Raw genomic sequence first — 16,505 nt, 5'->3', positions numbered from 1 at the left:
GTCTCGTGACAGGCACGGCCTAACTGCGTTGATTAGTTTGGAGTGGTAGGCAGCTGAGGATGCAATGGCATTGACCGGTCTGTCCATGGTCATGCCAGACACAAATGGCACCCTAAGTTATACAGAAATATCTTCTTACACACCCTAGCAACACTTTCCATAAGTTTGTGCACCAGTTTAAGCAAGGCAGTGCATCAGTATAGAAAATACTTCAATGAAAACTGAGCAAAATGGCGTTTCACAAGGTTTAAAAGTGGGGAGGAAAGGGTGGTTATAAGAAGTAGGTGCACCAACACAGTTCTAGTTGAGAAGCAATCTAGAGAAGGCAGTTCTAACAAATTTAGCCAGAGTCAGTGGTACAGGGCAAGGGCCCAGGAGAAAAATGTTCTTGTAGCTGCAGTCAAGTCTTAACGATTTTGAAACTGTGGATGCAGAAGGTGAAAGAATGTTAAGAGAGAGGGGCGGCTAACCCAACAGGTAGCTAAAGGATTTAAAACACCTTTAGCTCTACCGCGCAGAAAGGGCGGCCTGGCGGAACAATGTACCTTTAAAATGAAGACGTGGCTCCTGCGGTGGCAATTGTTCCTGGTAGTTCCTGCAGTTCGGGGGATCCAGCAGAGGAAGAGAGGCTCTCGTCGTGGAGGAAGGTTCGAGGTACTGCACTACCCAGGGATGAAACCAGCCGTGGTGCTGCCCGACTAATAAAAGGTGAACTGAATCCAAACTGATTTGTCAAAATGAATTTGCTATGTTTACGGATACAGACATTTATTCAACATTTGGAGTACATGAAGACAGGGCCCAAAAGCCCATTCTTAGATAGAAAGTAGAACATGCCTGCATGCAGAATGGCTCCAATTGCTCCTGCTGCAATATGTATTGTCTTCTCCCACTGTAGGCCTTCTCTGTTACACAAATTATGGCTCTTTGTTTAGGTGCACATATTTTCTATCCACCAGCATTGGTGCCATTATAAACAAAAAAAGTAACTTTAGGTCTCACCCTAAGTTCCTAGGGGAATCCAGACGTGGACCCCTGGCTCACTATTCTTAGAGAGGCACAGTTACACCCTACTGATGAGGTTCAACCAGACAAACACGTGTCTGGGGATGCTGTTGGTACTCTTGATCAGAGGAGAATTGCCTATCATTTCGTTGCTGGACTGCCCCGGGCAGGACAAAGACTGATATGTTTGGGATATTTCTTCTCTGTGAAAGATAGTGAGCTAAAAACTCTGTCTAAGGCTCTTGTAACCAGGACTCATGTCTGGCAGAGAGTCTCCCAGGACCCCCCTTGTTATTTGCCATTATAAACAAAGCCATTTTCCCTTTTGATAAAGGATTCTCTTTAGCTAAATCCGTTTATGCAACTTACACTGTACCCATTCCACAGGACTTCAGCCTATAGCTGGTTACCTATGGTTTGGGAAGCAGTTATATGCGATGTATTTGTTTATATATAGCGCTTCAATCCAAAGCGCTTTACATCAGACACTCTTACAAAGAGCCATCTTCTCTAAGAAATGGCTGGGTAACATGTATTCATGTCATGGGATGCATAATGCCTGGAATAGGCTTAAAGATAAACCATGATACGATCCTGTAGTTATTCCTGCTGCTGGATAGAGTGGGAAATGAAACCTCAATTTCCCCTTCATGGATTACTCATGAGCAGGTAGCTATATGCACTATGGTATAATTGTACCAAATGGCCTCAAAAAGGAGGCATTTTTGGGATTTGAAGTATCCCACATTATGAGGACAACCATACTGATACTGTTTCTCACATTAGAACATCTTTAGCTATATTACACAAGGAGCTGACCTACAATGGGTGGCCTCTTTGGTCCTGGCTGATAAGTTCAATTTGCTCATTAGAAGACTCCATAATTCATGGTTCTGTTAATATTTGTAATCCTTCTCGCAATTAATTGCATCAATCTACTAATCAAATGCATTTTTAAATGCCTGGAAAAGAAGACTGTTAATACCCTGAAAGTTCATGAAAGACTGACTCCTACTGATGAAAAGTTCCAAAGAGATGTTTGAGAAAGGCAGTGGTGTTTTTGGGTGGGTAATCTAAAGTACTTGGAGGCATGAGTCTAGTTTCCATTGGCCTTAAAGAGGGGGGTCGGGGGATGGGGGGGTGTTGCTGTGGAGGAAAAACTGTTATATATAAATGATTGCCTAAAAAAAATGTAGACGGAAATATGATTGTGGGTGAATCTCAATGAAAAATAAGAAAAGTATATGCGGGAGAAAAGTCTTAATTGAGTAAACAGGCTTACTGTAATTTAGTGAGCCTCCATTTTTGATTATATGCTTGCGGTTGGAATGAAGGAAAAAAGTTGGCATATTTAAGCAGTATTTTACTTACATGCTAGCTTCCTCAGGAGGATAGCTCAGGGGGCAACGTGCTCATCTTGGAAGCAAGACGACTCAAAGCAACACAGGTTCGATCCCAGGGGCCACACTTAGATACCTCTGAGTATTAAGCATGTTACAAATAACCCATTACAAATGACAATGCCTGCAGTTTCAGGAACTATATGTGTGGCCTTGCTTAGTCTGCCCCAAGTGGATTTATGCAATAACTGAAACAGCTTCAAAACGCATGATATGAAAATGTGAGTCTTAATTGAATTACGACTACCCTGCTGATATCTCAGCAGGAGTGATCTTGGAAAATCAGGCTTGCACGTTTCCTCCTAGACGTCCATTGTACTAATGGGAAGGAATGCAATCCTCCTTAATGAAGTCTTAAAATCTTCTCTTCATTGCATTAGTCTGCATCAGGAAACCTACACTGTTGGGTATGGGGAAGGGCCAACAGTGCCAAGATTGCTTGGGAATTGTGTGCGGTCTGTACATGTGTTTACCTTGTAGTGATGCGATAAAAGATTCACCAAACTAATCTCACCCAAGACTCAGTCCTGTATTGTATTTCCTTTACACAGTAAATCACAACTTGCGTCCAATTTTATCCTATGGGTCAATGGCGAGCACACTGCCTCCTGGGGTACAGGATAAAGCAAACTGGCAAGGGACCGCACAAACTTGCAGCATAAATATCGGCAGCCACCCCGTCCAAGGTGGACAACTCAAAAACCCTGGAGGACATTGTTGGAGTGCAGAAGGACGAATCTGATTCTAGGGTACAATGCAAATTATTGGGTATCTCGAAGAGCAATCTCAGTGGCAAAGTGCTGCAGCTGTGACCTAAAGGGCTTTAAGAGTGACAGAAGATGATGTAGACATCAGTTGCTGGTCACAAATCCTAGCCCTTCCATTTTGGATATTCAGTGCTCCTGCCATAACTTGAGACATGCAGGGTTCAGGCAGGGTCTTTTCGGGGAAAAGAGAGTCCTGGAGGTAAGCAATTTGGGTGGTAATTCAAGGGAGGGGAGAACCAGTATGGGCCCCTTTTGGTCACGTGAAGAGGTCTGAGTTGCACAGCGCCCAACTTTACTCCCTCCTCGGTTGTAGGTTCAGAAGAGATGCCACAACAAAGTTTCTGCTGAGTCTAAGAAACGTATAAAAAGTATGGTGCAAAAACCCCTATCTTTATAACACTCTTTGATGGTGGCTGTATATCCAGCTTCCTATCAGGTACGGTGTACCATTGAAATATTTGAAGGCACCCAATCAGGGAGGGTCAACACATTCAATCCTTTTTTTTGCCTCCTTCCCAGACAAACGCAAATTATGTGGATCCAGCTAGGATTCTGTGATAGCCAACCACACATCCTCCCAGATCTAGTCATAGCTATTGTGAGTTCCTGACCTGTAGTCTCAGGTAGACCATGAGCCTCATTCAGAGGTTGCCGCCGACCCGCAAACACTAACTCCGCCGCCTGACATTTCAAGTCCCGGTGGAGTGGGAAGTCGGGCAGCAGAATCGCTAACTCCCCCATTCTCTTGGAGTGCCATAGGAGTGGGGAGACGGAAGCAATGTTGAACCACTAGCCTTCCTGAAGGATCACAAGTCATCATGGGGATGGTGTGGGCTGGAACCCAGAAGACTGCTCAACCACAGCTGATCACTGATTCTGGACACAGAAAAGCAGTATTTTAAATCAACAAACAGAACAGAAATTAAACAGATGTCATAAGGAGACAATAGTACAAAGCTCTGCACGCCAGTTCCAGATCATGGGAGAAATACAGGGGTTTTAATCATTTTGGGAATTCTAAAATAAAAAACACAGAACAAGTCACATTAGACAGTGGGAGGGAATCAAAATAGCAGGGCCACATCCGAGAAATTTTAGATGAATGCTTAGCATGTATAAATTCACTGATGAATCTCAAACTCTTGTTCCTTTCTAGTACAGTGCATTCCTCTTCATGTCACTTATTTTCTTCTTGGCTGTAATTTGAAACATGAGTGAGTTTGTGGACTGGCATCGAGAAATTAAATCTCAGCCATTGCCACATTATATTCCGTCCATTGCTGTACTAAGGAATTGGTCTTGTTTAGTTTATTTCTCTGTACATTCACAATCAGATGTAAAAACAAAGTAGTGCTTTCTCCACTGCTGGCGATTTCATCTTCAATTCAACTGAGCCTGTTTTCTATCCTCATTGGAAGCTTGAGTCCTTCAGTGATATCTCATGCTCCACGTGTTTTGTCAGAGGGATGTTTCCTGTTTACAGAACATAAAAGACAATACAGAAATAGTTGAAAACGAAATTATAGATTTCCAAGCCCACTGGAAGCAGTTTCTTCCACTGCAAAAAAAAAAAAAAAAAAAAAAAAGCAGCTATATACTCATTTGAATAACACAACTGGTCGTGATTGCAGAAGTGTAAGTGGATCCATTCTAGACAAACTAAGGGTACTGTGAGAAACTCGAGGGTATTCTCTGAGGTAAGCCCTGAAATTCCTCTATTCAGGTGGCCAGGGGAGGACCATTGGATCCCAACCCGGGGGGTGGACAAGAGAGGGAGGATCACCTGGCTCGGGGGAGTCAGGGGTAAAATAAATTGGGAGACCCTCAGGCGAGATGTGGTATCCTATTAGGGCAACAGGGGGCAAGGAAGACCACACAGAGGCCTTTGTAGGATATTCAGGTCTATCTCTCTTAAATAAGCAAGAGAAGTCCAATCATAGAATGACACAGGTGTGGGGGGGGGGGGGGGGGGGGAAGTACGGGCACCAGAGGGAACAAAATGTGTTTGGCTAGATCAACACCCATCCCCCTACTCAGGTCAAGGGACTTCTTATACCTATCTGTCAAACCATTCCAAATTGCAAATCAAGAAGGATAATATGGGGAAAAGGGAAATGTCCCGGTTATATTTACCCAAAAAAAAAAAAAACACATACTGGCTGGGGTTCCCCTTCTCCCCAATTTTAAATCAAGCTGGGTGTTCCCCCCTCTTCCCAATTTAAACCACCTTCTTACCCTTCACCCTAGAAGAACCCTCATTGGTCTGGTCCCGTTGCCCCCTCCCCAATTCCAAGAAGTACTGGGACAAGGAAGAGGCGATGATCGGGAGCAATGAAGATTACCCATAGACATAACAGAGATTAAAACGGGTCTAGCATCTAACACCTTTGAATTGTCCCACTAATTAAAGTCGGGCACATTTCACCAATTGTGCATACCTGACTTCAATTGACTTTCACTTGCAATATAAAAAGGGTAGTTCTGCCAGAGTTGGAGAGCGAGCTGGGGATGCTGACTGGATCCGAGGAGCCAAGGCCCAGAAGACAGGCTGCAGGATGAGGAGCCTAGGTGGACCAGTGGAGTGCGGGATGCCAAGACACTGGCCCGGTGTGAGAGAGGGGCTGCAGCGTGGTGAGGGAGCCAGGAAGCCAGCCTTATTCAGGCCACTGCTTGTTCCCCTGGGACGTGCGTCTGTCCCAGTGGTGTCAGAGGGGCAGGTGGTGAGACCAAGGCCTCGACCCAAGAACCCCTGTACCTGCTTGACATCGCAGCGCTACGAATGGTGAGTTTCGTGAGCCAGAAAGAAACTCAGTAGCATGCAGGTGGCTGGAGCAGGAGCGTTGAGAAAGGTGAACAGCCCGGAGAGCGAAAGCAGGAAAAGGGAACAGCGAAGTAAGCTAAAGTAGAGCAAGTGAAAGCTGAAGAGTGGCAAGACAAGCAAAGCAGAGTTACAGAAAAGAGCGGTAGAGGCATGGAAATAAAGAGACAGAGCAAGTGCACTGGCGGCACAGAAAACGCAATGAGTGTGTGCAAGTGACCTGAAACTGAGACAGACAGTAAAGAAACAGAGAGGAGGAAGCTGGATAGCAAAGAAAGGGTGGAAGCGACCCAAAAGTGAGAAAGAGGGTGCAATCGATCTGAAGTAAACGCAGAAAGTGCAAGAGGCACGTAAGTGAGAAAATGAAGGTGCAAGAGAACACAGTAAAGAAGTGTACAAGAGGCACAGGAAGGTGAAAAGTAAGAAGTGTGCAAGATGAATGAAAAGTAGGTGCAGGTGTGCACGATAGAAAAAGGTGTGCAGGAAGCACCATAAAGAGGAAAAGGGACAGAGTGGAAGAGGCACAGAAGAAGAGGTGCCAGAGAAAAAGGAGAGGGGTTAGTGGTTGCGCCTGGGAGGAGCAAAGAACCCAGCACTCTCAAAAGTCTCTGATACTAACCCCATGGAAAAACGGTACAATGAAAGGTACAGTCTGACAAGAGGAACTTTTCGGTTTGTTTGTTGAACTGCGTAGAGAGGCACCTAGGCCTGGGGAAGGGAACCCTAAAATGTCCAGTCAAGATTTTTTTGAACTTTGTGAAGAGAGGCTTAGACTTGGGGAAGGGCACCTCAAGAGGCCTAACAGGAACTGTGTCTTTGTGTTTGAAGCTGGAAGGATCAAAGCTTGGGGGGAGGAAACCCCAAGAGACCCAGACACATTGTGAACTCTATTGACTTTCTGCAAGAGCCCTACCAGGAAGGTTACATGGGCAACCCTGCTAAATTGAACTCCTTTGCATTGGCAGAACTACACCTATGGGTAAGGCTACTTGAAACCAGCTGTGGTTTACATTTCCTTTTGATTCAACATTTTTCCTTTAAGAAGATCCCCTATCACACTGGATCTAAGAGCGAGGGCACGCATAGGTTTCGACACAGATGAACTTTGGGTTTGGATCTATGGACATCGACGACCCTTAGAAGCGCCCGTTGAGGGAAAAATCCTCTTAAATTACAAAGTTTGATAATCAAGGTTTTCAAACTGTTGCTTTCGAGTCTGTGTCTCTTGATACCATGCCTGTCTCACAGTACCCTGACAATCTCTGGTAAGGATCTAGAGAAATTCTACTTCCTTCCAAATTGGCCCCACATCATAAAAAAAATCAACTGTATAGCAGGACATTTAGAGCTCATCATACAGGTAGACTACTAATATCTCTTTGAAATAACCCTAACATAATATATTTTTATTCCCTTCTCTTCAAATACATTTTCTGCAGTCCTGGTCTACTATCTGATCTGGCTGGATTGACCTACATCCAGCTATCAGACTACCCTTCTTCCTTTAACCATCCCAAGCCATGTTTGTTTTATTTGTACCTCTGTTATCCATTTGCTTCACCTCTCCCTTTCCTCTAGAGACGATGGTATGAATAGCCCAGAGAGGGGCACAATGCCATACCTTCCTGACAAGACTGGGTGCTTTGAATTTCCAGCAACAATTTGTAGGCCAGACTTATAACAGAAGAACAAGTTACTCTCTTACCTGATAACGGTCTTTCGATGGGATGGTCCGACGACGTATTCCATATCTATGACAGTAATCACCACAGCTGTGCTGCTTCAGAAAAACTTTCTGCGTCCTGCGTCGATAATGTCTGGCCTCGAGGGCCTCCGTCGAGCCGACGTCACTGGATGTTATAAGTAGGACGCACAACGCCCGTAGCCTCAGTTGTAGTTTTTTCCCAGAACGTGTGGCACCAATCTTCTGCCAGTATGACCACAGAAAGCCTTGCAGAAACGCAAGCTGCAATCGCATAAGAAATTCTGTAGCGGGGCAGGCAGGGAGCGAGCGAGCGATATGGAATACGTCGTCAGACCCTCCCATCGAAAGAACGTTACTAGGTAAGAGAGTAACTTGTTCTTCGAGGGGATTGGGTCCTCCGATGTATTCCATATCTATGACAGACTCCCAAAGCAGTACCAACGTATGGAAGAGGGAAAAAGAATTTTAGAATATAGAAATTTAGAAAGCCCAATCAAATTGTAGAGTAAAGGACCGCCTTGCCAAAGACCAGATCCTGCCCATGGATAGAATCTAGGGAGTAGTGTTGTACAAAAGTATGGACCAAAGCCCAAGTGGCTGCTTCACAGATGTTACGAATATGAACACCCCTCTGCAGGGCAGTAGAGGTAGCCATACCCCTAGTAGAATAGGACGTAAGCCTACCGGAGGGTCCTTACCCGCCAAGCGGTAACATTCGGAAATTGCCAATATAATCCATCTGGGACAAGCTGTTACTAAGCAGACTTTGTCTAAACGCCTTCCAGCGTAACCAATAAAGAGCTGATCGTCCACTTTGACCCGGGACATGCGAGAAATGTAGAAACTTAAAGCTCTCCTAGGATCCAACCTATGGAGCGTCTCCTCTTCCTTACCAGGATGTGGAGGAGGATAAAATGCCAGAAGAACAACCTTGTGGCTTAAATGAAATTCCGACACCACCTTTGGAAGAAAGAAAGGACGAACTTTAAGGACAACCCTGTCCTTATGAAACGCAGTGAAGGGTGGCTTGCCTGCAACTCAGTCACTCTGCGAGCGGAAGTGACCGCAACTAAAAACACAGTTTTAAGGGTTAACAGCCTCAAAGGACAAGAATGTAAAGGCTCAAACGGAGCACCCATAAGGAATTTCAGAACAAGGTTCAAATCCCAACCAGGCACCTGGAAAGGTGACGGCGGAAACACATTAGTAAGTCCTTTGAGAAACTGAGAAATTAACGGAATTTTAAATTAACACTCCTCAGACGAGCGCTTAAATATAGACAGCGCCGCCAGGTAACCTTTAACAGTACCCTCTTGCAGGGTCCTGTGGGCCAACAAAAGCAAAAAGGACAGTACCACAGGAATGTCACATGAAAAAGGAGCCACATTCTTAACCCTGCACCAGTCGCAGAACTTTCTCCAACGGCAACAGTACAGGGACTTTGTTGCTGGCCGTCTGGCTGAAAGCAACACCTCCATCACGTCTTCAGGGAGGTCCCAATCCTTATAACTCAACCTTTCAGAAGCCAAGCGTGAAGGTTGAGGGATCTGACCTCTGGACGGAGAACCTGACACCCCCTCCCGTGAGAGCAGGTCCTCTCGTTGGGGAAGACGACGTGGAGGGCAGATAGACAAGTCGAGAAGGTCCGGGTACCACGTCCTCCGAGCCCAAGCCGGAGCAATGAGGATCATTCGGGAACCGAACCTCCGTAACCTCTGCAGAACTTGCGGGATGACGGGGACTGGAGGAAACGCATACAGCAGTGGGAAGGACCACTCCACCACAAACACATCTCCTAGGGCTCCTTTTGGAGGAAATTCCCGCGAGCAAAACCTTTTGCACTTCAGGTTGACACTGGAGGTGAAGCAATCCACCTGAGGGGTCCCCCAAAGGGCGAAGATCTCCAGGAAAATCTCCTGAGCCAACTTCCACTTGTGAGAGATTGCACTCTGCCTGCTCAGAGGGTTCACCGTCTCATTTTCGTCTCCGGCCAGATGAACTGCTGAGATCGAAACTTCCTGCTGGATGGCCCAGAACCCGAGCTGCATCAGCTCCCTGCACAGAGGAAGTGACCCTGCGCGCCCCACCCCCCTTTTTGTTGAGGTAGTGCATGGCCACTGTTTTGTCTGTCAGAATCAGGATATTCTCTCCTCACACAGTCGGCAGAAAGGCATTCAGGGCAAGCCTGACGGCCCGCAGCTCCAACAGATAGATATGGAGTCTGGACTCTGACGGAGACCAACGACCGCTGACTGTCAACTCGTTGGCATGAGCTCCACATCCTGCGAGGGATGCGTCCGTCAGGATCGTCACCTCCAGCCAGGGTAGCCAAAACAGAGCCCCCTTCATCAGATTGCCTTCGACAGCCCACCACAGAAGGTCCTGGTCGACCGAGGGCGTGGTCCGACATCCTGCCGGCGGACTGCGACCACTGCATCGTGAGGGCCCACTGTAAAGATCTCATCCGCAGTCGGGCCTCTGGCACCAGAAGAATGCAGGATGCCATGAGGCCGAGCAATCCCAAGAACTCGAACGCTGGGCGACTCTGGGCAAGCTGAAACTTGTGCACCATCTGCTGAATGTGATGAGCCCTCACCTGGGGAGGGAAACACTGCCCCAGGGATGTGTCGAACACTGCTCCGATGTACTGAGCTACTGGGTTGGCGTCAAATGGGACTTCTTTAAGTTGAGGGAGAAGCCCAGCCTGTGAAGGGAGTGGCAGGTGACGGACAGATGATCCAGGACTTGCTCGGGAGAGCACGTCCTGATCAACCAATCATCCAGGTAGGGGTAGACATGAATCCCACTTTCCTGAGATACGCTGCCACCACCACCATGAGCTTGGTGAAGACCCTCGGGGCGGAGGTCAATCCGAACGGCAGGACCCGAAACTGAAAGTGCGAGTCACCAATCACAAACCTCAGGTACTTCTTGTGCTTTGGATGGATCGGCACATGAAAATAAGCGTCCTTGAGGTCGAGCGACACCAACCAGTCCTGAAGTTGAAGGGCCTGGAGGACTTGAGAAAGAGTAACCATCTTGAACTTGTCCTTCCTGAGGAGCTTGTTCAAACCGTGCAAGTCCATGATGGGTCTCAATCCCCCCGTGTTTCTTCAAAATCAAAAAATAAGGGGAATACCATCCCTTGTTCCTCTCCGCTACAGGCACCATTTCTATGGCACCCTTATCCAGCAGGGATTGAATTTCCTGCGCCAGGACCGGATCCAGACTCTTCAAAGAGAGATTCCCTGGTGGATTATCGTGAGGCCTCTGCCGGAAAGGAAGACAGTAGCCGTGGGCTATGATCTCCAGAACCCACACATCTGAAGTAATGGCACGCCACTCTACAAGATGCAGCGCCAGCCTTCCCCCAACCGGTGAACCATGGGACATGGCCCCATGACGGAGCTGAAGCGGCTGCGGCAGTGCCTGAGGGCAAAGAGGCAACTGCCCGAGTGGCCTTGGCACCTCGAGCACCCTGTTTTCCACCTCTGGCACTTCTACGGTGGCCCCTTTGACTTGCAGCTCCTCTCGATTTACTAAAGGATGAGTAATATCGAAAGGAACCTCCCCTCCATTGCTGTCCCCTAGGACGAAAAGGCACAGGTTGGTGAACTGCAGCGCTCAACGACTTCGCTGCAGCTTTGGAGGTCTGCAACCTCTCAAGGCTCTCGTCAGCCATGCTGCCAAAAGGATGTTCACCATCAAAAGGCATGTTGAGGAGCCGGGCCTGTACATAAGGAGCAAACCCCCGACTTCCGCAACCACGCAAACCTGCGTATTACGGTGCTCGCCGCCATGGACCAGCTGACACAATCTGCCATGTCCAGACCCGACCGAACTGACTCACACATGGCATCCTTGCCATCCTGTACAATAGCAAGAAAACCATCCCGTTCCTCCCCTTCGGGAATATGTTCAGCCGCCAATGAAATACAGTTCCACAGAGTGTGTGAAACGTGACCAGGCACACACGGAGTTGGCTGCCTGTAAAGCCATACCCCCTGAAGAAAACAGTGAGCCATCAAAATGCTTGTCGTCCCTATCAGGAGGGATGGTAGGGTACGATGCCTGCTTTGCTGGGGCCGTGGCATCCTGCACCACCAAACTCTCCGGAGTGGGGTGCGTGGTCAAGTAGCAGGGGTCACTACTGGCTGGACGGTATTTTCGCGGCGAAGACTTGCTCACTGCCGGGAGACTCTCCGGAGCAGTCCAAGCCGCAGCCACCCTTCTTTGCAAAGCCATATGGAATGGCAGTACTGGGTCAAGTGGAGGACCTTGGTCAAGGATGTCCGTCAGGTCATCCTGCAGAAAATCCACAGGTGGCGCCGACCACCCCAAGTAGTCTGTGACCCTCGACATAAGGCGCCGTTATGAGGACTCGGCATGGCTGCCAGGCTCAAGCCGACAGAACTCCACCTCCGGAGAGGTGTCCAGACCACCGGCGTCATGCAGTGACTGACGCAGGTCTTCAATCTGGCTTTGACCAGACAAAATCTGGTCATGCACCTCCTCAGGCACCAAACCTTCCTAAGATCCCTCATCCCCCTCAGAAATAAAATCCACACAAATAAAATCCAGAAGTCGGAAAGAGGGCACAGAAAAAGGAACAAAGACATGCTTAGCCTTGGCCAGAGCCTTTCTGGGGGGGTTCCACCGTGCCACAGGGTACCTCTGACAAAGCAGCCTTGAAAGGCGTCGACGGAATCGGCGTCGAGCGAGGCCCCGACAACTTTGACGGCGTCGACACAGGCCTCAAGGGCAGAGCCACGAGCGTGTCCTTCGACGGCCTGGGCGCCGATGGTGTCGACAATGTCCTCGGAGGCGGAGCCTCGAGAGAGTCCCTCGACGACCTCGGCGTCGCAGGCGTCGATGTCTTCCTCCATGGACGGACCGGAGCCCTGCGATTGAAAAATCGCCATCATTTCCTTTCGGAAGGAATCCATTCCTCAGGAGTGGAATGCTTGTTGGGACAAGCAACCCACCGATGGGCGGAGTCCTCGGATGAGGACGGGGAGGCGACCTGTGACGGCGCTTCCATGAGTGCCTCGAAGAGGCAGAGGAATGGCGAGACCGACTCCCGGACCGAGACCCCCCCAGGCTCACGACAACAACGACGATGCGGAGAGTCGCCCCTCGATTCGTTTGTTGAAAGTCCAGTGGATTGCGACTTCCAGGGCTTGGCCACCTTACCCACCGACAGCTTCTTCTTAGGCTCCCGCAAGGCCTTCGATGTAAGCGACTGACAGTCGACAGTCATCCGTATCATGGTCCTCCCCGAGGCACCAGAGGCAAGCATTGTGCGTGTCAGTCAACGACATCTTGGACCCGCACACCTGACACTTCTTAAAACCCGACCGCAGGGTGGAAGAAGCCAAAGACATCATTTTCAATACACAAACGAACAGGTTCAAAGAACCGAAAGAACAGGATTCAGTAGAATCGAGGTGTGCCAAGATCTCCGAAGTGAACATGGTTGCGGAAAAAACGAAACTGAGGCTACGGGTGTCGTGTGTCCTACTTATAACATCCGGTGACGTCGGCTTTTCCGAAGCAGCACAGCTGTGGCGATTACTGTCATAGATATGGAATACGTCGGAGGACTCCCAATCCCCTCGAAAACGGTAAACTAGTAGTCTAAGCAAGCAAAGCATAGTGGACTCACACTGGATAAACATGACCGTAATGACATGCGGTAAGCGGTCACCTATGTTTCTAAGCAGTCCTATAATCCCCATAAAGGGGGGTGAACACCAATAGCTAGGTCAAAAAATATCCAATTTCAACATCAACTTTCCAGTTGTGATGTCCGGGTTAGTCAACTACATTTAATGAAGAGAACTGCAATTACTTACTTGTAACAATAGTTCTGCGGCTTGTTATCCTTTACATATTCACATGCTGTACATCATCTAGTGTTGGTAGCATCTAGACATTCCACTTGGTATTCTTGTAGTTTTAAAAATGAGCATTTAAAATGGAGTATGTATTGCAAGGGTGCAAAAGGAGAACATTGTCACGACCTCATCCCCACCGAGGGTTCACGGGGCCCTAAAGACCTTATTCGGTTCCCCTCAGATTCCTTGGAGCCAGTCCTGGCGCTGTTGGCATCGGAGACACATGCTGGGACGGGGTTTCAATGGCCAATGGATAAGCATGGCCGCCCCCATGAGGAATACTAGGGAACTGCATTCAGCAGCCTAGCATCCAGGGCGGGGCCCGCCCCGAAGGCACCTGGGATACCACCTGGCTATTTAAACCTCGCCCGATTAGAGGCACACGTTTTGCGTTATTCTGCTCTTGCAGCGGGACGTTCACCAGGTCTTGCTCTGCATCCTGACCTTCTGGGTCGAGAAGAGGCTAGAACCATCGCCATCCTTACCTGCTCAGCAGCATCCTTCTGCAATCGAAGTCCTCCAATGCTCGTCGACTCTCTCCTGTTTCATCACTAGAAGGTAACGGGAAAATAACGGAACATCTTGGGAACTACTTACCAGTTCGTAAGGAAGACCATCACCTCCAAGACCTCTTTCGTCCCTTGGATTCCTGAGAACCATTGATCTTCAGTTCTTCTCGACCTGCAAGACAAACAATAGCACAGGTTAGCCATTTGCAAGGACGCTCTCTGCGCCGCTTGGCGTACCATCTTACCTTCTTGAACTTGGCCCCGGCTTCCAGTATCTGCAAGAAGAAGGGAAAAGGTAACAGTGCAAACTCTGATAGAGACATTGCTTTCACCTTTAAAGACTTACCTGAGAAGAAGGAGTTGCAGCCGGTCTGAACTCCGGCCCTCGCCAGTGAAGAAACTCGGCGGAACGGTGCCTTTAACGACGCGCCCCTGCCCGGTGCGGCAGGACGGAGAGCGCATCCGGGAACTGCATGGGGAACCTGGGAGGTGGGTCGCAAGAAAGGGACAGCAGTTAAACTTCACCTCCTGTCTTCTAGAGCCGATCCTCGACAGCCCGAACTCCAGGAAAGGTGAGAGGTCCCGAAAAGCATCCCGGCTCATCGTGAGGCGTCCCTGTGGAAACAAGCCCATAACTTATTATCCACCTGGGCGCCTAGCATGGTAACTTCGGAAACAGATCAGTTAGCCCAGTTGTTGGGGCAGTTGCGCTCGGAGGTCCATTCTGCACAGCAGGAAACTAATGCGTTGCGAAGGGAGTTAATTGTGACCAAGGAGAGGACGGATGACCTCGGGAGGCAACTCCTCCAGTCGCAAGCAGGACAAGCTCCGGTGCCCGGAATCAATCAGTCCACCTCAGCCACCGCAAGCAATCCCGTTCAGATCAACCTCCCTGGGGCAGTGCCTCTGGCTCCTCCAGAACAGTTTTCGGTAGACCCCTGCCAATACGCTACCTACTTTCTGTGCAGGCCTGGGGCGTTTCCCACGGACAAATCACATGTGGCCTTCGTGCTATCTTACCTTACTGTGAGTGCGGCAGACTGGTCAGTACAGTTCATTAGCCGAAACGACCCTCTGTTACAAGACTTTGATGGGTTTCAGCGGGAGCTGGAGAAACTCTTCGCCCAACGCTACCATGGGCAGGCTCTAGACAACAAACTTTTGTCCCTTCGTCAAGGGAGCCAGGATCTGCTGACTTACATCGCAACCTTCAATAGACTGGTGGTCGAGGCAGACTGGCCTGAGGACAAACGGACCACATTGTTTCACCGGGGTCTTCGTGGGGAGCTAAAGGACGTTTTGGGCCAAGTGGTGGATCCACCCCGGGATTGTGCCGAGTTCATTAGTTTGGTGGTCCAGTTGGACCGCCGACTGCAAGATAGGAAGAACGATCGTGGGAAACCGGATTTGCGCCCCTTATTCGTATGACCCAAAGATCAAACTCAGCACGGCCTCGACGCGACTAGCGAACCCATGCAGATAGGAGGAGTCAGGCCCCCTCTAACCAAGGGTGAACGAGATAAAAGGAGGGAATTGCAAATGTGCCTGTATTGTGGAAAAGCAGGTCATTTCCTAAGGGAATGCCCGGTTAAACTACCCAGAAGAACCGTCAGAGCCACGGATAAAGAAACCCCTAATGAGGAATTGGGAAACGACCAAGCCCGGGAATTGTAGGGGTCCAATTGTCGAGCGAAGAGATCCAGTTTCAGACCTCCAATTTTGCGCTACCTGTGATCCTAATTCCCCATCAACAGCCGTCCGACATGCATTCGCTGGAAGCCTACATCTACAGCAGAGCGGTGGGGAATTACATCGATCAAGACCGCTAGTCCTTTGTCCCAAGCCAACCGCAGAGACAGTAACCGTCGATGGTACTTAAATTGCCTCAGGCCCTGTGTCGGAGTGCACCACCAAACTTACCCTCCTGTGCGAAGAGGGGCACCGCAAAATCATAGCCTTTGATCTGATCAAAGCCCCCAATTTCAGCTGATCCTGGGAATGCCATGGCTGGTTGCTCATAATCCACGAATCAACTGGCGAGCTTGCAAATTGGTTTTTGCCCACAGCTGCACGCACAGCTGTTACTCGAATGGGCGAAAAGTGAAACACGCAAGTTCTCCGGTTCGGGAGGGAATGACCCATGATCTCGGAGGGGTCGTGACCCTGCCAGTTCATTACCAAGATTTCCAAGATGTTTTCCAGAAGGAGCAAGCGAACATGTTGCTCCCCCCCCCCCCAGACCCTACGACTGCCAAATCGACCTGCTACCAGGAGCCCAGATTCCATGTGGGCGCATTTACGCACTCACTGAGCCTGAAAATCAGCACCTGAAAATGTACCTGAAGCCGTACCTGGCCAACGGTTTCATCCGCCCGTCCAAGTCATCGGCCGTGGCGCCGCCATT

General features: G+C 49.1%; 1 protein-coding gene across 1 annotated transcript in view; it reads right to left on the bottom strand.

Moving 5' to 3' along the window:
- Positions 1 to 4,149: 4,149 nt before the first annotated feature.
- GATC (glutamyl-tRNA amidotransferase subunit C) overlaps positions 4,150 to 16,505 on the bottom strand; it is a 129,896-nt gene continuing 117,540 nt past the window's right edge. The window contains exon 5 of the mRNA XM_069619766.1: positions 4,150 to 4,645. Coding sequence (XP_069475867.1) covers positions 4,581 to 4,645 — 65 coding nt within the window. The 3' untranslated portion in view covers positions 4,150 to 4,580. The remainder of the gene's footprint in view (positions 4,646 to 16,505) is intronic.

Source organism: Ambystoma mexicanum, chromosome 10 (genome assembly GCF_040938575.1).
Source record: "Ambystoma mexicanum isolate Mex_15411 chromosome 10, UKY_AmexF1_1, whole genome shotgun sequence".
Lineage (NCBI taxonomy): Eukaryota > Metazoa > Chordata > Amphibia > Caudata > Ambystomatidae > Ambystoma > Ambystoma mexicanum.
This window is presented reverse-complemented; position numbering and strand designations above follow the sequence as displayed.